Here is a 23,829-nt window from a genome sequence, read left to right on the forward strand (position 1 = left end):
TGTACAGGAGGCAAAGGCAAAAATAAAGAGGAAACCAACGCTAATGCTGTCAGGTCTAACAAAGACTATCTGTCACTCTGAGCAAATGTTAGCCTGACATGCACTCTACTTCTTCAGGTTAGGCGGCAATGAACAGGCGCCTAACTGCCTGAGCTGAACTTTGCCGCCAGGCGGATGATGTCCTAGCACTGTGGTCATGCTATCCTCAGCCTTGGTTGGTGGTTTTGTGGTCCTACCTTTAATGATGATAGGGAGGGTTTCTCGGAGCCTTGTACATGGGCCCTTCAGTCTTAAGCCCTGACGTGCCCAGCAGCGCTTGTCCATTATTAACACCTCGTCACAGAGTGGGGTTGGATGGGTTCAGCAGTCTCAGTGGCCCCATCCCACTCTGTGACGAGTAAAGAACTGCCACTTCCTCTCATTTGCTGACCCATAACAAGGTCATGAAAGGAAGCAGCAGTCCCAATAGTCAGGAACCACTGAGACTTCCTTCCGAGCTGGTTAGTGTTATTTCTTTTAATTTTAGGTACGACATTTTTGAATATATGAATGTATGCATATTTGTGAGTGTATGCAGTGAATGAGTGCGTGCGTGTATGTGAATGAGTGCGTGCGAGTCAGTGAGTGTGCATGTGTGTGTTTGGCTTGCCTGCTTCCTTCCTGCTGATATTACTGCCCGCTTCTCCTGATATGTGCTGTAACCCTCTATGGTGAAAACCACATGCTCCAGGGGCTGTTTCACGAACAACTGAGATGGCTCAACACAGAGTCGAATGCCTGTTTTAATTCACTTGCACTGTCTAAAGGGCAAGATTTTAACGAGATATTTATGAAAGTTTGAGCTTGATTTTCAGATGACACAGTTCGAAAACATATATCAAATCTTGCTGATTGTGTCCAATGCAATCTGAAAATATGTTTTCTATTGTCTTTTTGGTGTTGTAAGAGATGTAACCCACTGTGCATATGAGTAGGGTTGCCACCTGGCTGGTTTTCTACTAGCACCACTGGAATTGTAATGTCCCGGATGGTAGAAAAATAAGCAAAACCATCTAAAGCTGGTATTTTTAGCCCTTATCTGTGAATACTTCAAACAGCAAATATAAACAGAAAACACTTTTAAATGGTTCAAGAGCTGCCTTTAAAGTCCTGTTTAGTATAGTGTCCAGACCTTTGCAGACTCTTAAAATGACAACAAATGGCCGGAATTTTTGTCTTGGAAAGGTAGCAACCCTACATACCAGACAAGCCAATTTAAAGATTTTCTGAATGAGACAGCACTATCAGCATTGAGACTCAACATAGCTTTTTTTCCAATCCCTACAGGTGATGTGCTGGCATGGGAGGAGAGGGGGTAATGGAAGGTAAAGTGGGAAAGCTATCCATGGTGGAGAGAACAAGAAAGGACATGCACTCTCATGGAGTTCACGAAAATGTGGAAATGACAGAGAGTGATGCTTCTTTTTCACAATCCTACAGTGCGCCTATTTCCCAGTGGGGGTTCTGTGTGTGTGCTCTGCTCCAGGATCAGTTTTCTATTTTTGCTTTCAGTACTGCAAATGAGGCAACCAGCTGTCCATATAATTTGCATTAAAATTGAGCCAACGTAAATGGCTTTCTGAATACGACCACACTTTCAACACTGTGACAGGGCACAGCCCTTTTCCACTTTTATAGCACAGATTTTCTGTTGATGTAGCTGCTGGTATTTGCTAAAACATGAGCAGGATGAGGAGGGACAAATAAATCAACAGACAACTTAGAGAGGGAAGCAGAGGAGAAACAACATGAAGGTAAAGAAAACGAGCTGGGAAGGTCGAGGAAGCAACATAGAAGACGAGGTGTGGAGAGCAGGGGAATGTAAAGTAGAGTAGCAGCACACAATATAAAACAAAAAAAACATATGCACTTTCAAAGAATACTTACAGCAAAAGCAAAAAGAATTGACACAGCCAATAGGTCTTGCCTTTGGGACCTTATAAGCGTTTAGCCATGCAGCACATTATCCTGGGTGCTGTGCCACCAGGGATTGAAAAGCTATACAATTAGTACATGCTGGCTCATGCATTGTGATTCAGGACTACATATTTGCCTCAGGAAACATTTATGGTCACATTCCAAGGCTTCTTAATGCACAGACAGAAAGGCAAGTGCCTTGATGAAAGTCAACAGCACTATAACATTCTGTGTGCGACTGCTTTCACTAGAGTATTGAACTATTCACCAGGCACCCTTCTCCAGAGTTTTCCATTCGAAACACTGCTTGTGCTATCCGTTTACCAAGCCCCTGGCCCCACCATCTGTCCCAGCCTTCTGGGTGTAGGAGCACTGGACATAGCAACAACAGCAAAATGCTCCCATTTGTCGGGTTTAGAGGAAATAATGAATAAACAGGGATGGTGTCCGCATCACTTAATCTCCGCACACCTGAAAACTAAAAAATGTACCAACGCTTGTGTAATGTAATTGGTGCTTTTGTAAAGTTAACCAATGCCTTCGGGTCAGTCGAGTTCACGCTCGATAAAAATGCCCCCAAAATTAATCTGACCTTGTGTAATGTAACCAGCACTAATGTGCAGCATTCCATTATCTTCGTGTCAGTTGGGTTCACATTATATAACAAAAAATGTCTAATAGTCCCTGGGGAGATGCTTTGAATTTGCTTTGAAATTAGAGCTCAAAGAGGAGGATGACGACAGGAAGAAGCAGCACGGCGGGTATGCCAGCGACATGGGAGGAGACGGGGGTGACGAATGTTGCTCCTGAGGGGAAATAATGAATAAACAGGGGTGGGGTTGGCATCATTTAATCTCTGTGCACCTAAAAACAAAAATATTTATCTGACCTTGTGTAATGTAACTGGCACTTTTGTAAAGCGCTTCAATACTTTTGGGACAGTTGAGCTTGCACTCTATCAAACACCCCCAAAAAATGTATCTGCCGTTGTGTAATGTAATTAGCACTCATGTAAATCACTCCAACACCTTCGGGTCCTATGAGCTCACCTATATATAAACAAGTGTCATAGACAATGCAACAGAAGTTGCCCAACCTTGCCCTTAACTGTACTGGGCTCTGAAGGTCCGGTGACCGAGGCTCGCCAAAGCAACATGGGAAGCTGGGAGAAGTGCTGCGTGAACTTTGAAGCTGCCTTGCTATTGTAAATCCTAATTTTGGTTTAAATTCTGTGCACAAAGTGCTAGGTTGCTCCCTCATTTCCCCCCACTTACCTGACTCAGCCGATTGAGGTGCTGGGCAGTAGAGACACCTGACTACCCCAGAGGCGGCCGGTGGAGCGAGCTGTCATCTTGGGAGTAGAGAAGGGTGGTGGGCTAGTTGTGGAGCAGCGCAGAGGGTACAAAAGCCCTGTCAGGGCGGACTCGCAGGTCTAGTATCTCCTGAGGCGGAAGCCGGGAGAAGTGCTGCCTGAACTTTGAAGGTGCCTTGCTATTGTAAATCCTAATTTTGGTTTTAATTCTGTGCACCAAGCGCTAGGTTGCTCCTTCATTTCCCCCCACTTACCTGACTCAGCCGATTGAGGTGTTGGGCAGTAGAGACACCTGACTACCCCAGAGGCGGCCGGTGGAGTGAGCTGTCATCTTGGGAGTAGAGAAGGGTGGCGGGCTAGTTGTGGAGCAGCGCGGAGGGTACAAAACACATGTCAGGGCACACGCGCAGGAGACGAACAACATAGACTCCTCAAAAGAATCAAATGGGGACCGCTTCCGACCCATAAGTTTGCTGTATGGAAATTGTCCTGTAAACGTTGGCAGATCGGCCGTAACGATCAGGGAGGAATTGGAAAGTGGAGCGTTCTCGCATATGATTTAGCCCACCAACTCCTAGGGAACAACAATCAAAGAGCTTATGATAACTCCAAATACAAACTGTGATTCCAGCCAGCAATAAAGAAATCCTCAAAAGTTCTTAACTCCAAACGCAGAGCCTATTGGGCAACTAGATCGATAACCACAAAAAATGACTTAAAGGAGGTGGCCAAGGCCAACGCAAAACTTGTTTGGCAGGTGAAACGTGAAGCAACCGAGCGAAAATGGTTGAAAATCTTTGAACTGCTTGCCCCTAGCAAGACCCAAGAGTTTTGGCAATATATAAACAAGCTCAGCCATGGGTCCTGCAATAGAGAGAATCCACTTGATGCAAGCACTTGGGTAGCTCATGTAAAAACTCTCTATACTAACGACTCAGAGATAAACCCAAGCAAAAGAACACCTCCTGACGAACAACTAACTGACAAATCAACCGAATCAACGGCCCTCCTTGTTAACGTCGCATCTGCTGAAAGAAAGGTTTTAAGAGCAATCCTGAAAAAAATACGCCCCAACGGGGCACCTGGACAAAACGGCCTGCCGGGCTCTCTCTTCAGAGAGGATATCGACTTTTGGACAGAGAACCTGGGTCAGCTGTATGTGGAGTGCAGACTCCTGATGGATGTCCCAGACTCCTGGAGGGGATCCCTGTTACACCCAATCTACAAAAAAGGGGTAAGCACAGAGCCTAAGAACTATCGAATGATTGCCTTATTGAATGTGGAAGGCAAGGCATATGCAATTTCTTTTCTGATGGAATTAGCACATTGGGTCACCAAGGAGAACTTGCTTCCCTTCTACCAAACATGGTTCCGCCCGGGAGGCTCAACCATAGACAACATCATAGCCCTAACATACATTAGACAACAATCAATGGCTCAGGGTGTCCAGCCTCTTTTTGCCTGCTTCATCGATTATACAGCTGCATTTGATGGCGTTGACCGGAACATCCTATGGAGCAAATTGGCGGGTTGGAAAATCTGCCCGAAACCTCTTCAAGCCATTAGATCACTGTACACTCAGACGTGGGTAAGAATTAAACTTTCATGTGAATCAGCCACGGAACAAATTGGCACAGACCATGGGCTAAAGCAGGGCTGCGTCCTTGCCCCGCTTCTTTTCAACTTATACACAGCGGACTTGGGCAAGGCACTGCAGGGAGCTAACCTGGCGACACCTAGGATGGGAGGAACCAGACTCCAATTGATTCAGTACGCAGATGACCTGGTCCTTTTGGACCACACCAAAGTTGGTCTTCAGAAAGGTTTAACAGCACTAGCAGATTACAACACCAAAAACAAACTGGTTGAAAATCCAGCAACATCTAAAATACTGATTTTTGGCTGCTATTCAAAACAGAAGCTAATTTATTTATTTATTTATTTGTGAGTTTGTATAGCGCTGGAATCGACTCCAACTGGAGTATCTCTGCGCTTTGGTACCGGATAAGATTACAACAGTGGAAGAGGTGAGCAAAGAATGGAACTAGATCTCATTTGTAAAAAGCAGAGTTTTTAGTTGTTTTCTAAATTTCAGGTGTTATGTGCAGAGTTTGAGGGTCAGAGGAAGTCTGTTCCACAGTGTGGGTCCTGCAACAGATAGTGCTTTCCCTCCATGCCTGCTTTTTTTGACACGAGGTACTACCAGCAGAAGACTTTTACTAGATCTTAGTGATCTGGAGGGGATGTAGGGAGTGAATTTCTGTTCCAGGTAGGTCAGGCCATGTCCATTTAAGCATTTGTGAATAATGCAGCATATTTTAAATTTTGCCCTTTGCCGAATACTCAGCCAGTGTAATTTGTTGAGGAGAGGTTTCGATGCTGTTCTAGGAGGGGCATTTAGGACAAGGCGGGCCGCCGTGTTTTGGACTACCTGGAGTCTGTCCAACACTCCTTAATTGGCGGAGAGAAGCAATCCGTTACAATAGTCAATTCGACTCAAGATGAGGGCCTGCACTAGGGTTTTTCTGAAAGAATCTGGTAACAGAGGAAAGATTCTTCGCATCATGCTAATGATGTGAAAGCATGAGCCAGCTACAAAGTTACTATGCTGTTTGAGTGAAAGTTTGTGGTCAAGACGGATCCCTAGGTTTTTAACGACCTGTTTGGGCTCTGGGATAGTACCAAGATCGGATGGCCACCAATCTGGGGTCCACAGTAATTTAGCGTCTCCGAATAGCATTACTTCCGTCTTGTTGACATTGCACTGTAGATAGTTGGTAGCCATCCACTGTGCGACGGCTTTCATGCCAGCTGAGAAGGAGTTTCTTATTTCAGCGGTGAGATTTTGAAAGGCAAAGAGGAGCTGCGTGTCATCCGCATATGACACAGGGATAAAACCAAATTTGCGCATCACTCTTGCCAGGGGTGCCACGTAGATGTTAAAGAGTGTTGGGCTCAAACAAGAGCCCTGTGGCACCCCTTTTGTAATCTCTACCTCCGCTGATCGATATTCACCCATGGTGACAGTCTGGGTGCGATTGGTAAGAAAACTCCTTAGCCAGGCAAGGGCTTTGTTCTTAATCCCTACGTTCGACAACCGGTCCATAAGGATGTTATGTGACACGGTGTCGAACGCTGCCGACAGATCCAATAACAAAAGAATTACAGAATAGCCTTTGTCATGGAACATATGCAGGTCGTCAGTAACAGACAGAAGGGTGGACTCTGTACTGTGTTTCGGCCTAAAACCAGATTGAGAGTAGTCTAGGCCGCCAGCTATTTCAATATAGCTAGATAAGTGTCGATTAACATATTTCTCATTGAGCTTTCCTAAAAACGGTAACAGAGAGATTGGCCTGAGATTTGCTAAATCGGTCCAGGAAGTAGCGGTGTTCTTCCTAATAGGCCTGACTAAAGCCTGCTTCCATTGTTTGAGAACAGAGCCTGTACTCAGGGATAGGTTGACAAGTATTTCAAACGTGGGACATAGAATTTCCAACAGGGTGGGCATAAGTCTTGCTGGGATAATATCATCGGGACTGCCGCTTTTGATCTGCATAGTAAGTGAAGACAATTCTTTAGAAGTAATAGGGGGAAAAATATCTAGGGTGTGAGAGCCATTGTTGTGTTCTGAGTCATGAAAGATGGTAGCTGCGTTGGTAGTCAAGGTATTGTTAGAGTTGACTATTTTCTCGTAGATGGTGTCTATTTTATTCGAGAAGAATTGGGATATTTCGTCACAGAGTATTTGTGAAGAAGTGTCAGGGCTTTCACATGCTGCAGGTTTAGTAAAAGATTGTAAAACCTGGTATAAAACCCTAGGGGAATTGTCTGCAGCCGTAATAAGGGATGTTATGTGGGTTTTCCACGCAGTTCTGATGGCTTTATGGTAGGTGGTTAGTGCGTCCCAGTAATGGCTCCTGTCAGTTACAAGATGGGAAGTCCTCCATTTCTTTTCTTGTTTTCTAGCTAGTTGTTTTAAAGTCCTGAGCTCTTCGGAGAACCATATTTCTTGTTTTTTGGCTGGTCGGGATCTGAATTGTTTTAGGGGGGCTATCTCATCTATGGCCGTTTTGGTAGCTCTTGTAAATTTTTCAATTGCGTTATCAATATTTTTAGGAGTGGCAGTGAAGCTAATAAAAAGGAGACTGGGACCACTTACGTTATCTAGCGCACAAGCATATAACTATCTTGGAGTATGGCTCAGCAAAACTGGTCGTCCACAGGTCCACCGATTAAAGCTCCTGTAGAAAGCCAAAATGGTAACTTACGCCACCTGCAAACTCAACGCCACCTTTGAAAGCCCAACCACCATGGCCATCCAACGGGTTCTGAAAGCAAAATTATTACCCTCCCTCAATTACGTCATACAGGCGTTCCCAGGCAAATTGGGACAAGATCTCGAAAAGATCAACTGCGCAGCCTACAAAAAGCTATTTTGCCTTTTATCATGCACAAGGAACACTTTAATCTGCTTAGAATTCAATCTCACCCGGCAATCCTTGGAAGAACTGGAAAGCATGGCAAAATATTATTATCTAACGACCATAGCACCAGAGAACTCGATGAAGCAAGTAATAAATAAAATATTCACAAAGTCAGGTAACCCATGGTCAGCCAGCCTAACTCTAGCCAAAGATCAACTGAATTTAGCAAAGAAAACTGGGACCCCAACATAATAAAATATACAACCATCAAATCAGTTACGAAAAAGCAAGTAAGAACTTGCTCACGAAAACTGGACATTGAAGCATTGACGGTCAGAGGCTTCCACGAGTCCCAAAGCTCTCCTCACATTTTAAATGGCCACAAACCACATCTTGTACAGTCGTTGGGTAGGCAAGCCCTACAAAGGATTCTGGCTGCAAGATTGCATGTGCTTCCCTTAAAACAGCTGTACCCTTCTGTCAAAGTTGGCCCAGGGATCACGGAATGTCGCCTCTGTCATTACAAGAGTGAAACTCTAACCCACATTCTATTATGCTGTCCTGCCCTGCTGTCAGTTCGTTGAATCCATCTAAGGCCCATTCTTCTCCAACTAGGTGTACGGACGGTAAAAGAGGCAGTTCTTCAATTATACTTGTTGGAGACGGTGAAGCACATGGCCAACTTCGCCAAATTAATTTACCATGCCCGAATAGCAATAATGGACAAGGCAACCATTGTACAAACTGACTTTTATCTGGTGGAAGCTATCATGTAGCATATGCTTCCCAAACACACATTGTTTTATTTAAATTTTAAACATCTTTTTATAGTGATTGCTCTTCTTCATACGAATTGCTCTCTTTTGTATTGATTTTTATTAATCACTCAAATAAATTCATTAGTTGGTCGGATGACTGGTGGCCTGCCCAATTGGGAGCAGCACCAGTCCCGACCTAATGTGTTAAAAACCTAGGGCTGAAACTTGATCAGCCTCTATCCATGAAAGACCACATTGCCGCAACAACTAGCTCATGCTACTATAGCCTGCATCTGCTGTGCAAAATTCTCCCCTTTATGCCAACAACTAAGCGAAAAACCCTGGTCCAGGCTATGGTCATCAGCCGACTGGATTATGGCAATGCTCTGTTGGCAGGGGTTGGAGAGACCCTGCTGAACAAACTGCAGGTGATTCAAAACACTGCAGCTAGAATGGTATTGAATCCCCCAGCGGGCACCGCATCGGCTCCATTACTGCGCGAACTCCACTGGTTACCAGTGAGAAAAAGATCACACTTTAAGATCTGCTGTCTTACTTATACAGCACTTAAAGTTAGAGGCCCCAAATACCTCCAAAAGAGACTTAACAAATATGTACCTCACAGAAACCTTAGGTCGGGGCGCAAGATCTCCTACTAACTCCAAGCATAAGGCTGTGTCGCTCTGGAGGAAAATCCTTCTCGCACCTAGCTCCAAGGTGCTGGAACGAGCTACCAGATTTCCTTCGCAAAATGAACATCTACAGGACATTCAGGAAACAGCTTAAAGCTTTCCTATTCTAGTTTCATTTTCTCCCTTTTCAGCTGCAGGAATATTGCTAGGCAGCGGCGAGATGCCCCCGGGCGAGTCGAGGGCTATATAAAAATAAATAACATAACATAACATAACAACTGGATAGGGCTATTAAGTGATGGGCACAAAAGCTAAATCATCGAAGATGGGCCATCGAAGAGGGGCAAACAGTAACAAGAGCAGGATAAAAGAATAATATATTTGCCCAAATGAACACAGAAGTGAAATAATAACAGTAATTATGCGGTGCTCTGTGGGTGGAAACCAATCACAAAAAGGAAGGAGAAAGAGGAAGGACAACCACTAGCTAGCAAGCATTTTTGAATGACAATCGAAGGGATGACTAAAAAGACAAGGGGTGGGCCGCAAGCAACAGAGTGAATATAGCATGTCTCGGAGAGACAATGTGTACGCTGTCTAGGCTCAACATAAAAAGGGAGCAACAAATAATTTATGTTTATAGGAAAATAACAAATACTGAGAATGAATACCAATGGAGTGGTAATGATGATTCAATGACTTGATGACTGTGTAGTACTGTATTTGGTATTTAAACCATGTCAAGAGCAAACAATATACTCGGAAATATTTAAGTACAGTGTCTATCAACTATGATTCAAATATTTCTTTCAAATGAAATTCACATGCAAAGGGGTGTGCTTGCTTATATTCTACGTCACAAAAACACCAATAGAAGGCTGTGACATCATCATTAAATGCACACTATGTATCTTATTTCAGAATATGAAGTTGCTGAGAATCGAAGAGGTACCTTTGAATATAAAGGATTTCGTATCTTAGCATCCTTGAGTACACCAGAACTCATGGACTCAATTGAAGACTTTGAAATAAGAGACGATGATGTATTCATTGTGACGTACCCCAAATCAGGTAAGTTTAATGTCTTCAGTGCAAACCTAGAAATTTCTTGCCTGCAACTAAGCCCTCGTCTGCCATATGGATCCCAAAAAGTGTTTGTATCCTCACAGACTGAAAGTGACCTTTCTTTGAAAATTGGTGCCCATGACTCCATCTGTGCTGTTATCATGTGCGTGTACTTGTAATTCTGGTAATATCTAATAGTCACCATATCAGTCTGTATTACATAACTTTTGTACTGCTGCAACTGGAACAGGGAAACACTGTTTTACACTATATTGCTTTTAATGTAATACTGAATGGGGTAAAGTGACGTTGCATCATTCGATGTTGTACCAGGGCAAACATGAGAAATTAATGCTAAATACACATGAAACTCTTTCAGAACTCGTTTTACAAGTGTCATAGGCACAGACAAAGAAATCGTATTTAGTTAACAAGTCTCTGCACTGTTTTTGTTACTTATCTGATATAGGGGCATATTATCAAGCATGTGCGCTAAAATTATCGCCGCTTTATCGGCCGAAAACGGCCGATAAAGCGGCGATAATGGGCTTGATAATATGCTCTGTGGAATTCCAATCGAAGCCCATGTTAGATGTCTTCACATCTAACATGTGCTTCGATCGGAATTCCATAGAGCATATTATCAAGCCCATTATCGCCGCTTTATCGGCCGTTTTCGGCCGATAAAGCAGCGATAATTTTAGCGCACAGGCTTGATAATATGCCCCATAATTATCTAACATAAAATGGAACGTACTATTTAGTAGACCTGGGCGTAGTTCGAAGAGTTTCGCTAGGTGGAACTCCGTGAAGTGACAAAAAAGCTCAGCGGAGTTCAGCAAGTGGCCGACTGCAGCACGATCTGCTTTACACCGATCTTCAGGCCAGTCGAGTAGAACTTCTACCCAAGCAGCGCCTGCGCTCGCCACCTTACTGTTGGCGAGCGCGAGCGAGGAAAAAGCAGCACTACGCAGAGTGGGGTTTTCGGCACTCCGCGGAGAATAGAGTGTAGAAAACCACAAACTCCATGAACGGAGCGGAGTTCACCGCCAGGGGCCTACTATTTAGCTCTTAAATGTGCGACTATCATTCACATTTGAAAGTGGAGCTGATTTAAATGTTATACCTATTATCGTAAGTGAAATTCGTTTCTTCCATGTTTGCACTGATGCACAAGTACTTTGCTCCAATCTGTATTACATTGGCAGCAAAATGGTGCAAGTGCAGTTACCCTTTCTTTTAGGACTCGTGCAAAACATCTTTAATACATACCTAAACCTTTGGAACACAAGACATGTATCGATAGTGGCTTTGTAATTCACTACGTTTAGCTTTCAGTCTTTTTTCACTATCATCATCTTTGGATGTACTATACAGTATGATTCGTATTGTTTAGTGTCCTGCTGGCTTATCTCTCTCAGTGGCATGGGAATACTGGCATATATGGCAATCTTGCAGTGTCAGAAGAGCCAATCTGCCAAATTAGTGTGTGGGGCGGTTCTGTTGTGTGATTGGCTGCTTTTCTGATTGCACGTGGGTTGGTGTTTTGGATATTCTTTTTATATGTTGCATTGGGAACACAGCAGTATCGGTTGGGATTTTCACAAGGTATGGGAGGAGCTGCATATGTCATATCGACTGTACCATGGCTGGCATGGTTGTCAGCTTTGAGCAAAATTAAGGCCATTTGCCCTGCTTTCGGTTTGTAAAAGGGCCAGGAGCTGATTTGTGGTTTCGATTTCATGTACAATTATGTATCTTATTGTTCAGCAGAGCAAATCAGCATTTGTGGGCTTTAAAAACAATTTAGACACAGTTAAGACACTTCTAAAATACTTTAGAAGTGAGTTATTTGAGGATTTTCAATATTACTTTTACTTGTATCTAGGGAAGGGTGACAGACTTTTGATGTTTCTCTCAATTTTTTTAAAATTATTGAACTTGACATAACATACTGTCCAGATAGCGGCACTAAGGCAAGTGATGCAATTATAATTTATTTCTAAATCTACTACCACCTGGCCAATTATGGCTGCTGCACGGACACCTTCCCTAACGTCCCCTGTCCTACCCCTACCCAGACTGGTGCTGAATGAATGATACCCATTGCCCATTCCTTTCTGAAGTTCCAGCAGCAGCTAATTGCCTGGATGTGGATGGACGAGGCTAGTGGACAAATGGGCTCTGGTTACTTGTTTGGGCAGTGCACGCTCTGCAGTGGTATGAGGAGAGATGTGCTGGTCACCTTCTGTATCTTCTATATGCGATCCTTTAGCACAGTAGTGGGAGAGTTATTCAGCTAAGGAGACTAACAAGATACTATTTAATGTTTGAAATTAATTTTCTTACTTTAATAGCCAAACTGTCCAAATATTTGGAAAAAAATATTCTAACGTTCAGTAAAAATAAACATTTCCCAGCTCTTTATCAACTGTTTTCTCACCCTTACTGTTGTAATGGCCTCGAAACTGGACTTCTTAACAAATCAATACACTCACTTCAAAGAGTCTAGAACCATACTTTTCATCTCATTTATGGTCTGAAAAAACATGAGGCATATTATCAAGAAGGGCGTAACAATTATCGCTGCTTTAACGGCAGGAAACTGCTGTTAAAGCGGTGATAATGGGTTTGATAATATGCCCTTGAGAATTCCAATAGAACTCCAACATTCGCACCAGAAAATGGGCTTCTATGGGAATTCACAAGGGCATATTATCAAACCATTATCGCCCCTTAGCGGCAGTTTCCTGCCGCTAAATCGGCGATAAATTTAACGCTGTTTCTTGATAATATGCCCCATGATCTCATTCCATCTGCACTGAATGCTCTCCCCTGGCTCCCAGTAAATAAAAAAGCACATTTAAATGTTCTCTGCCTTGTCCACAAGGTCCTGCATGGTTGAGCATCCTATTACCTATCAATGGTGTTTGTTCCTTATTTTCCCATCAGATGGCTAAAGTCTTCCAATCTTAATTTGCAGCCCATCTTTTCAACTTGAAATGAAATGAAATGACTTGTTATAAGATATTTTGAGGATTTCCCTTTCATGATCCGGGCTCATCTCTGTGGAGGTCTCTACCTTCCTCTCGACACAGAGAGCCAGATTTTTACGAAATCAGGATATTGCTAAAAGCCTATTTCTTCAAGCATATTTCTAGATATCCCTCCCTGTGCCTGCCTGTATTTCATGGCCTGGCTGCTCAAACCAGTGCTGCATTTTAGAAGGACACAATTAAAGTGGGGCTTTGGGTGCTTGGCAGGGATGGGCTTAACTGGCTATGGGCCAGATGTAGGAGCCCTAAAACCGGTCGGTAACGGCCGAATTCGGCTGTTACCGACCAGTATTAGGGTTTTCAGATGTAGGGGGCCTATATTTTACCAATTCTGTAAATTTACCGAATCGGTAAATTTACAGAATCTGTAAAATACCGAATCAGTATATTTACTGATTCGGTAAATCCACATGTAGGTGGCACTCCCAAGAGTGCCACAGGCCCTTAAGAATCGGTATTTTACCACCCAATCCTATTGGGTGGTAAAATACCGAATTCAGGTGTGCATGCACATCTGTGCATGCACACCTGTGCCTGTGACACACAGACATGCCACATGGCACACAAGTCCGGAATTGGGGTGCTAGAGGGTGTCAAAGTGACACCCCCTGCTCCCTTGCAGGATTCGGTATTTACCGATTCGGTAAATACAGAATCGGTATTGCCCATTGATTCCTATGGGCTTCAAGGCCCATAGGAATCAATGGGCAATACTGATTCGGTATTTACCGAATCGGTAAATACCGAATGTTAACGATTCAGTAAATCAAATAAAAAAATTAGCTACATCTTTCTCCTTCTAATTTACAGATTCATAAATACCGAATCTGTAAAATTCGGTATTTATGAGTCGGTAAATTAGAATTACCTACATCTAGCCCATAGTTTCGTGTAGCGGAATCATGCAGCAATGCCTAAGAATTCCGCAGGATTATGCAGAATCATGCAAGAAGAGTAATTTTGCATTTAGTGCTATTTCTTGGTGCTACTGTGCCCCTTCATCCCCAAAATAGACGCGAGGAAGCATTTTGTGCAAAGAAATAGCGAAAAATGGAACAAAACACAAATAGCAAGTATGAGCAACCACTTGTGTTTGCTAAATGTGCTCTTTGGTTAGGATGTTTCTCCAGCTCACTACAGGCATTTAGTGCTGTTTTCGTTGGCCAAAATACACCCGAGCGTGCAAATGGATTTGAATATGCATTTTGTGCTAAGAAACAGCACTGAATGCAGCAGATCACAAAAAGTGTACGAGTGGCCAGTCGTACTCGCTAAATGTGCTCTTGTAGTAGGATTACTTCCCCATATTACCCTAAATTATGGGAGCACGGATAATCATGTAATTATCCGTAATTATGTGTTAAAGAGTTAAGCGGAATTACCGAAATTACTCTGATTACTCTGGTGTAATTGAAATTATGCCCAGGCCTAGTGCTTGGTTGGGTCATGGCAGGACACCCTGCTCTGCCATCAGCCCTATAGCCTCCATCATGGGGCAAACGAGAGCGGCAGAATGACCAGACGAGCCTTATTCTATTCGGCTTCTTTTCTTGGGCTATTGCAGATGCAGTAGACTGGTTTCAGCACATTCATGAGGCCGACTTTTCACGGAGGCAGTATCACTTTTCTATAAGCATACATTGTAGATGGGTCTGTTCAACTGATAATACCACCACTAAATATGTTATTTTCAGAACTTAACCCATTTTCATCTTTCTACCTATCTGATCTAAGCTACTCTGATAAAATATAAACAGGAAAAGATGGCACTGGAACATTGATGCAAACCAATTGAGACTGGCTTTTGAGGAGCACCTTATGCTCTGGCTTTTGAGGAGCACCTTATGCTAATGTCGTCCAAATGTTGCCAAGAGGTCTAACAAAATCAAAGCCCAGAATAGGTCTTGGTTCCCGGTAATAATTACTTATTCCCTTCTATTTAGCAGCATGAATTCTGTGCCACTGAGGTGCCAGAAATCTGATGGAAAGTCAATAAAATTGGCATTTGATTCGAGGCATAATAAAAACAGATAGATACCTACTATTCTAAATGGCTCTGCAACACAGGATAGGCCTGGGATAGGTCAGTAGTTAGATCGATTTTCACAAAAGGAGCAATGATGGCATGTTTGAGGCTTTAATACCGCAGGGATAAAAACACTGATTAACCTGGTGATAAGAAGTAATAGTACAATGATAACCTGGCTAACCGTTTTTGCGGAACAAACATCCTATGAGATGGAGGAATTTTTGGAGCACATTAAGAAATGTTTGAGTCATCATCAGAGACTAGCGCGAACCCACGATGAAGGGTAGACCAGGTGTGAAATATTGAATGAGAGTCATCAAGCCACGTGGTGGTGCAAGAGATGCTCCCACTCAGTGCAGCAGTTTTGTTCATACAGAGGGTCAAGGATGATTGCCACTAAGCTTACTTGAGGGCACCATGAAGCTTATAGTTATATGTTATCATCTTCCTATAACAATGGCAAAGATCTGTGTAAACTTGCCAGACAAAGTAGCCTTGGCTATTCTTTTTGAACACAGGTGAAAGCTAGTTTCTAATTCCTATAGAGTGCACTTTGCAAGTAATACAATGAAGTAGGAACTTTGATTTGTTCCAATGGCTTTCTCTGCATTAACTTTTCAATTAGTGAAGTTTAACTGTGAAATATGTATTCATTGTATTAGGCTTGCAGTGGACAAGAGGTCAAGAGTATTTAATGTGCAAAGAACATTTATGTCCACAATGTACTATTATGTCACCAGTTACCTCCAAATGGGGGTCTCATGAAACCAGGAAAAGATGTGTGAAATCATAAGGTTAGAGTAATACTGTGCTCTGGGACAGAAGAAAGTTAAGGCTTTTGAACGGGCACACTTTCAATGGAGAAGACAACTAAACTATGGTGTGGCCAGGAAAACAGCTGGAAGCAGACACAAAGTAATTCAGTAATCATGGGAAAATTGTAGGCCCAGTGGAATTATGCGGCAATGGAAAGCCACATTATGTAGAAAGATTTACAAAATTGTGCTTCATGATAAAGAAAATGATATGGCATTATATTGCATATTAGGTAACCGTATTATAGACTATTTTGTCATTTCAACACCTATTAATACTGTTTAGAAAACGTTGTACCTCAGTAGTACCAGTTTAACACCTAAACACTTGAACACGGCAATCAGCAACTATAAGGTCATCAGTTAACATTAGAAAATGGTCTGCTATAGCATGGAACCACGATTTGTGCTTTTTGCATAGCTTTTGATCCGGTTAAACTAGAAAAAAAATGTGGGTGCCATCTGCAAATTGCACAGCATATGGTGTGCAATGTCACAAACACATCAATTTCATACATTTGCTGAAAATTCTGCTACAGAACCTTATAATTCAAGCCTGTCACCTTCCGGTTCCCCCTGATTAACCACAATAGGTACATTGACCACTGAGCTATCTCATTAACTAAATCTACTGGCGAAGTGTATCTACTGGTTCATTGGCTTGGAGATTTAGGGACCTCCGGATCACTGACATAATATCGAGGGACAGAATATCGACCATCAAGAATATCGTTGAAAAACATATCGACAGACAAAATATCGAGTTTCTATCTACAAACAGGTAAGTACAAAAATATTGAGTTAAAAATATCGTTTACTAAAATATAGTTTTTAAAAATATCGACTTTACTAAAAACAATGTTAAATTAAACTAATATTAAAAATTAATCACTAAAATATACTTAAAAATACTTAAATTAACTTATAATAATTAAATAATGAATGAAAGTTAAAAAAAAATTTAATTCATATTTGTTAAAACATATATATATATATAGTAACAAAATATAATTAAATAACAGCCAATATTAATTAAAAATAATTAAATTAAAAATGGTATATAATAATTAATATATTAAAATTACTAATTAACAATAATTATTTCAATTGATCACCTATTAATACAAATTAATTAAAAATGAACAATTAATTATTTAATAATTAAAAATATTTAACAATCATTTCCAATTAAATACATTTAAATAATTTTAATTATTTAATTAATTATTAATAAATTACTTCCCACCTTATTCTCCTATAAACCCACAACCCGCTACAGGAAATAAATTATTAAAATTAACATAATTAACAATTAATCAATTGAATTAAATTAATTGTGAAATAAAATTTTTATAATTACCCATAAATACCTAATTAATAATTAATTCTAAATAAATACCAATAAATAATTTTACATATTTAATTAATTATAATTTAATTACTTCCCACCCAATTCCGCTATAAACCCACAACCCGCTACAGAAAATAAATTAGTAAAATTTACATTATTACTAATTAATCAATTAATTAAAATTAAGTACCAATTAAAATTTAATTAATTAACAAATATACATTAATTAACAATTAATTGAAAATAACTATCAATAAATACATTTACATATTTAATTAATTATAATTAAATTACTTCCCACCCTATTCCCCTATAAACCCATAACCAGCTACAGAATGAAATTACGGAATAATTACAAAAACAAAATTCATTAATTTAAATTAATTATAACATAAATACACACTTTTCACACATATTATAACATAAAAATACACTATAAAAAATTAGATATTAAAAAATTGATATTTTTAACTATCTATATTATATACCTCGATATTTTAACTCTCTATATTTTTAACAGTCGATATTACATCACTTACCTTAAAAACGATATTTTGGTTATCTATATTTTGTCCTGTCCATATTTTGTTCAGTCTATATTTACAACTCGATATTATGTCCAATCGATATTTTGGACTCGATATTATGTCTGTGCACCGGGACCTCCCGCAAAGGAAATTTGTGTTTTACCAGCACCTCTTGGTGTAATGCTTTTAGAATATTGCTTAAGTTGTTAAACACAGCTATGTGTAATTCGATGTCTATACGTTTGAATAATCATAAATTGCCTTGCATGGCTGTTGTGTCTGCTGCAAAGCAATTTCATCTAATCTGCCAATCACAATTTGAAGCCACAATAAGATAGCACATTCAACTAAAGTGCTAAGGGGGGTGGTTAGGGGTGGAAATGCATAACCAGGGGAGATGAAAGGAGGTGGCCAAGGTGAGGTCATGAGGAAGATATATAGTGTATGCTATTATCTCATGGGAGGAAATGTTTATGGGCCAATAGCACTTTGGAGGTAGGAGATATTGAAGGTGTTGACATTTTTATCTTTTTGGTAAAAGAAGGAACTTACAAAATGTTGCCACTTTAATTCTTCATTATTCAGACTTAGAGGCAGATTTAAAGTTTGGCGGACGGGTTAGTCCCTCACAAATGTGACAGATATCCTATCTGCTGTATTATATTTACTATTAGATAAAATGCACTTGTAATAAAGTGGATGGGATATCTGTCACGTTTGTTACAGTGTAACTCCTCCGCTGAATTCTAAATCTGGCTTATAGTGACTGAAATAGAAGTAAAAGATCCACAGCAGGGTAAGACAGCAGACTGTGGCTGAAAAGAACTCCATGTTTTTGGGTAACCGCTGGACGATTCTTGGTGAAACTATTGATGGAAAAGCTGCAAGAAGAATTTCATGCCCAGAGGAGGTCCTTCACCAGCTGGATAATTTTGGCACCTTAGCCATGTGAATATTTCTACCTTATCTAATTATTAATTGTGCTTGGGATACCTTTGCTGGAACAACACAATCCCTATATCAATTGGGAAAACAGGCATGTTTCTCATTACTTCCATTCTGTAGAGACTATTGTTATTCTGATGGGAACTACTGGGCTCCATTTGTAGAAGTACTTTCCGAAGAGTAATCTCATTCTACTATTGCTCAGAGCTTGCCCCTCCCTGTGGCTTCTCAAGAATTCCTTGGTGTTTTTAATAGCCTACCTCTGTGTCACTCTCTCCTTCTAGAGATTTAGACCGTGTTGAGCCAACATTCCTTATGGAAGCATATATAATTTTTTCCAGCACAAGAAGCAGGTACTGAGAAAAAATGTGGATGAAAGTCTACTTCCCTTGCTGGAGCTCCTCCCTTCTTTGGTCTAAAAAAGACAAAGTATAGACAATCGTGGATTGAATAAGGTCACCATAAATGCCCATTACTTACAACCACTCAAAAGTATTCTTGAGCCTCTTTGGGGTGCTTAATGCTACACTAAATTACATCTCCATGGAGCTTCCCATTTACTACAGATAAAGAAGTGTAATGATTGTAAGATGACCCTTCTGACCCCCTTTGGACATTATGAGAACCTGGCCATGTCCTTTGACCTTACCAATGGTCCAGTGAGATTTCAGAGATTTATCAACAGTATATTCTCTTATGTCCAGTTTCTTGAGTTGCATCAGCATGATATTCTGATATTTCCATAAAATATAAAAAATCTGATTCAGCCTTCAGAATTAGGTCATATATATTATCCAGTCTCCCACAGCTTTGAAGCGTCTAAGTTTGATCATTAGCATTAACCAACTTTCCAACCAATGGGTGGGTTAATGTTAACATACCCATGGAATCACCATGCACATCATTGATAAAGGGAGCTGCATGCCCACTTGTCCTATAATTTTTAATATTTCCATCGATAAACCAACCTCCTGTGTGAACAATTTGAAAAATAATATTTAAATGACTCACCATAAAATTTCGATAAATTAAAGAAGATTTTATTTATTTATTTATGGAATTTGTTGAGCGCGAACAATTGCCCAAGGGCGTCTCGCGCTATGGATGAGGCAGAAAGAAAGGAAAGAAGGATTGATTTATTGATCAAAGAGCCATGTTTTAATTTTTCTTCTGAAAATGATAAGAGTAGGAGCAGACCTGGTCTCTAGATCAAGAGAATTCCAGAGTTTAGCGGTTGCAGTGAAGAAGCTGCGATCTCCCCATGCAACTGTTCTGGTGCGAGGGACTGTCATGGTGAAGTTGTTCATGGAGCGAAGTGATCGATTGGGGACATAAAACGTGAATGGATCGATAAGAAAGCGCGGGCCTTGTTTATGCGCGGCTTTGTAGGCTATACAGAGTGCTTTGAATTTTATCCTGTTGTTGACTGTGAGCCAGTGATAGTTTTTTATAGTGTTAGCAATGGATTTGAATTTGGGGGTGCCGGAAAGTCGTCTGGCCGCGGCGTTTTGTATAGATTGTACCCTTTTAATGACCTTCTTTTGGGCATTCATTAAAAGTCCGTTACAATAGTCCACTGAGGACATAACAAATGAGGTGGCCAGGGTTTTACCAGAGTTGGGGGGAGGAAATGGAAGAATCTTTTTTATAGCTTTCAGTTTAAAGAAGGAAGATGACACAGTAATATTGACATGGGCTGAATAGGAGAGTGTATTATCTAAGGTTTTACCAAGGTTTTTAACCTTGGTGACAGGGGGAGGGGGGGGACCTAGATTAGTAGGCCACCATGCATCTGACCTTGAAGGAGTGAGTTTGCCAAAATAGAGTTTAATTTAAGACAGTTAGCTGACATCCAGTGACTGATGGCTAGCATGCCCTGTTGGAAACTGGCAGCTATTTTTCCTCCGTCTTCCTTGATGGTGAGAACCAGCTGGGTGTCGTCAGATTAGGATGTTAGGCTCATCCCCCAGTCCTTAATTACTCTTGCCAGATCAGTGACGTAGATATTAAATAGGGTTGGACTAAGGGACGAGCCTTGAGGAACACCACAGGGTAAGGTCAGTTGTTCTGATGAAAATGTGTCTAACTGAATTGTCTGAGTACGGCCTGTTAGGAAGGATCTTATAAGATCTTTAGCTTTGGCTTGGATGCCAATGGCATTGACACGGTCGATTAAGATGTTGTGATCGACCGTGTCAAAAGCCGCGGTGAGATCCAGCAAGATGAGGACCGCCGCTCCTCCTAGATCAAGTGCTTTCCTAATCTCATCAGTAGATTTGATGAGTGCAGTCTCAGTACTATGAAGTTCACGGAAGCCGAATTGACTATCGTCCAATAGAGAGTATTGTACTATGTATTGTGATATTTGGAAATTCATCAATTTTTCGACTGCTTTTGCTGGAAATGGCAGACTGGCTATTGGACGATAGTTATTGGTGTCCTCCGGGTCAAGGTGGGATTTTTTGAGAAGGGGTTTGAGAATAGTGTCCTTCCAGATTGTGGGGTAGACTCCAGTGCTAAACATGATGTTGAACATGTTAGCAAGTTGGAGTGCAATGAGATCTGAAATGGGAAGGAGAATGGAGACTGGACACGGGTCCTTAGCTGATCCTGATTTGATGATTTTCATGGTTTCGACGACTTGAATAGGGTTGACTTTGTGAAATTGTGAAAAAGTGGGGTGATTGGTGGGGGCGGGGTTAGGACAGGGGTCCGACTGAGTTTCTTGTGAAAATTTGGCATAGATGTTGTTTACCTTATCGTAGAAAAATGTGGCTAGGTTGTTACAAAATGCCTGAGTCGGTTTAGGAGTAGTTTGTGGAGGTAAATGTGATAATCTGGTTACTACTCTGTAAAGTTTTTTATTTGAATTCTTGGCCTGCTCAATTTGCAATGAATAATAGGAGGTTTTGGCATGATGAATAAGGGACTTGTATATAGACATTTCTCTCTTATAATTTTCCTTGTCTTGATTGGAGTAGGTTTTTCTCCAATGTCTTTCTTTGTTACGACAGAGTTGTCTCTGCAATCTTAGTTCTTCTGAGTACCAGGGTGCCGATGGGGTACTCCGATTTTTTGAACTAGTTATGGTAGGTGCCAGTTTGTTTAGGGTCTGAGTAAGCCAACTCGTATATTCTGTGGCTGCGTCATTAGGATCTGGAGGCAGATTAGTTACGGAAGCAGACAGCAGAAAAGTGGCGAGAAATTGGCTTTTGCTTCCTGGGGGTCGGTATGGAAGAACCCCTTTGAAACGTTGGGACGGACCGAGGAGTATAGAGAACTGCAGGGCCTCACATGTAGGGAGAGGTAAGGGATTAACAGTGGTTTTGAGCAGACTTCGGTATATTATGGTGATCCCTCCTCCAGTTCTTAATAGTCTATCTTGCCTATGGATATTGTAACCCTCAGGGATAGCTATCAGGAGATCGGGTTCGGATGCTGGAGTAGTCCACGTTTCTGTTATAAACAGTAAATCCAATTTTTCAGTGCAGATGAAATCGGCAATTTCCTCTTTATGCTTACTAAGAGATCTAGCATTTATAAGAGAAGCTTTAATAGTTGTGGGACTGGTTTTTGGGGACAAGGCATAGGCTTGTGTTGCTTGAGGGGTCTCTAATTTGAATCGACAGTGAGTACAGGCTTTAAGATGATAAATAGGCTCATGAGGATTGTAGATGCAATCCAAGCATGTGAATGGAGGACGTAAGTCAAGAACGGCTTGATGGGTGTAAATGGGAGTAGGTGCCAAAGGATCAAGGTTTATGGCCCTAGGCGCGGTCAAGGCGCGGACGGGCGCAGACGGGCTTGCCTTTGGCGTGCCTTCGGCACGCCGCCGGTGCGCCCGCTGCGCGCTTGCGCTTGCTCTTCGCCCTTTGTAGACTGGGGCAGTCGAGAGACTGGAGCGCTACTTTCGGCATCCGCCGGAAGTGAGGATGTTTCTGGGACGTCCGGTGTAGCCCTCCAAACAATCGGCACAAGCCGTGTTGGACCGGGGCCTCGGAGCCACAATCAAGGTATTAAGTACAATGCAAGTGCGCAGTAGCTAGGTTTTAGTGCAAGTGTGCAGGTTTAAAAATTACAGGTTTAAAATAACAGGAGAGCAGCGCCTTGTAAATTCAGGCTGCTCTCATCCACTTGCCTGCTCCGGTCTCTCTGCCCTTTGTAGACTGGGGCAGTCGAGAGACTGGAGCGCTACTTTTGGCATCCGCCAGAGGTGAGGATGTTTCTGGGACGTCCGGTGTAGCCCTCCAAACAATCGGCATAAGCCGTGTTGGACCGGGGCCTCTGAGCCACAATTAAGGTATTAAGTACAATGCAAGTGCGCAGTAGCTAGGTTTTAGTGCAAGTGTGCAGGTTTAAAAATTACAGATTTAAAATAACAGGAGAGCAGCGCCTTGTAAATTCAGGCTGCTCTCATCCACTTTCCTGCTCCGGTCTCTCCGCCCTTTGTAGACTGGGGCAGTCGAGAGACTGGAGCGCTACTTTTGGCATCCGCCAGAAGTGAGGATGTTTCTGGGACGTCCGGTGTAGCCCTCCAAACAATCGGCATAAGCCGTGTTGGACCGGGGCCTCTGAGCCACAATCAAGGTATTAAGTACAATGCAAGTGCGCAGTAGCTAGGTTTTAGTGCAAGTGTGCAGGTTTAAAAATTACAGGTTTAAAATAACAGGAGAGCGGCGCCTTGTAAATTCAGGCTGCTCTCATCCACTTGCCTGCTCCGGTCTCTCCGCCCTTTGTAGACTGGGGCAGTCGAGAGACTGGAGCGCTACTTTTGGCATCCGCCGGAAGTGAGGATGTTTCTGGGACGTCCGGTGTAGCCCTCCAAACAATCGGCACAAGCCGTGTTGGACCGGGGCCTCGGAGCCATAATCAAGGTATTAAGTACAATGCAAGTGCGCAGTAGCTGGGTTTTAGTGCAAGTGTGCAGGTTTAAAAATTACAGGTTTAAAATAACAG

General features: G+C 41.8%; 1 protein-coding gene across 2 annotated transcripts in view; it reads left to right on the plus strand.

Annotated features, from left to right (window-relative positions):
* LOC147707967 (amine sulfotransferase-like) overlaps positions 1-23,829 on the plus strand; it is a 281,866-nt gene that overhangs the window by 35,270 nt on the left and 222,767 nt on the right. For both annotated transcript variants that reach the window (XM_086926772.1, XM_086926773.1), the window contains exon 3: positions 10,007-10,156. In XM_086926772.1, coding sequence (XP_086782898.1) covers positions 10,007-10,156 — 150 coding nt within the window. The remainder of the gene's footprint in view (positions 1-10,006; positions 10,157-23,829) is intronic.

Source organism: Lissotriton vulgaris, chromosome 6 (assembly GCF_964263255.1).
Source record: "Lissotriton vulgaris chromosome 6, aLisVul1.2, whole genome shotgun sequence".
NCBI classification, from domain to species: domain Eukaryota; kingdom Metazoa; phylum Chordata; class Amphibia; order Caudata; family Salamandridae; genus Lissotriton; species Lissotriton vulgaris.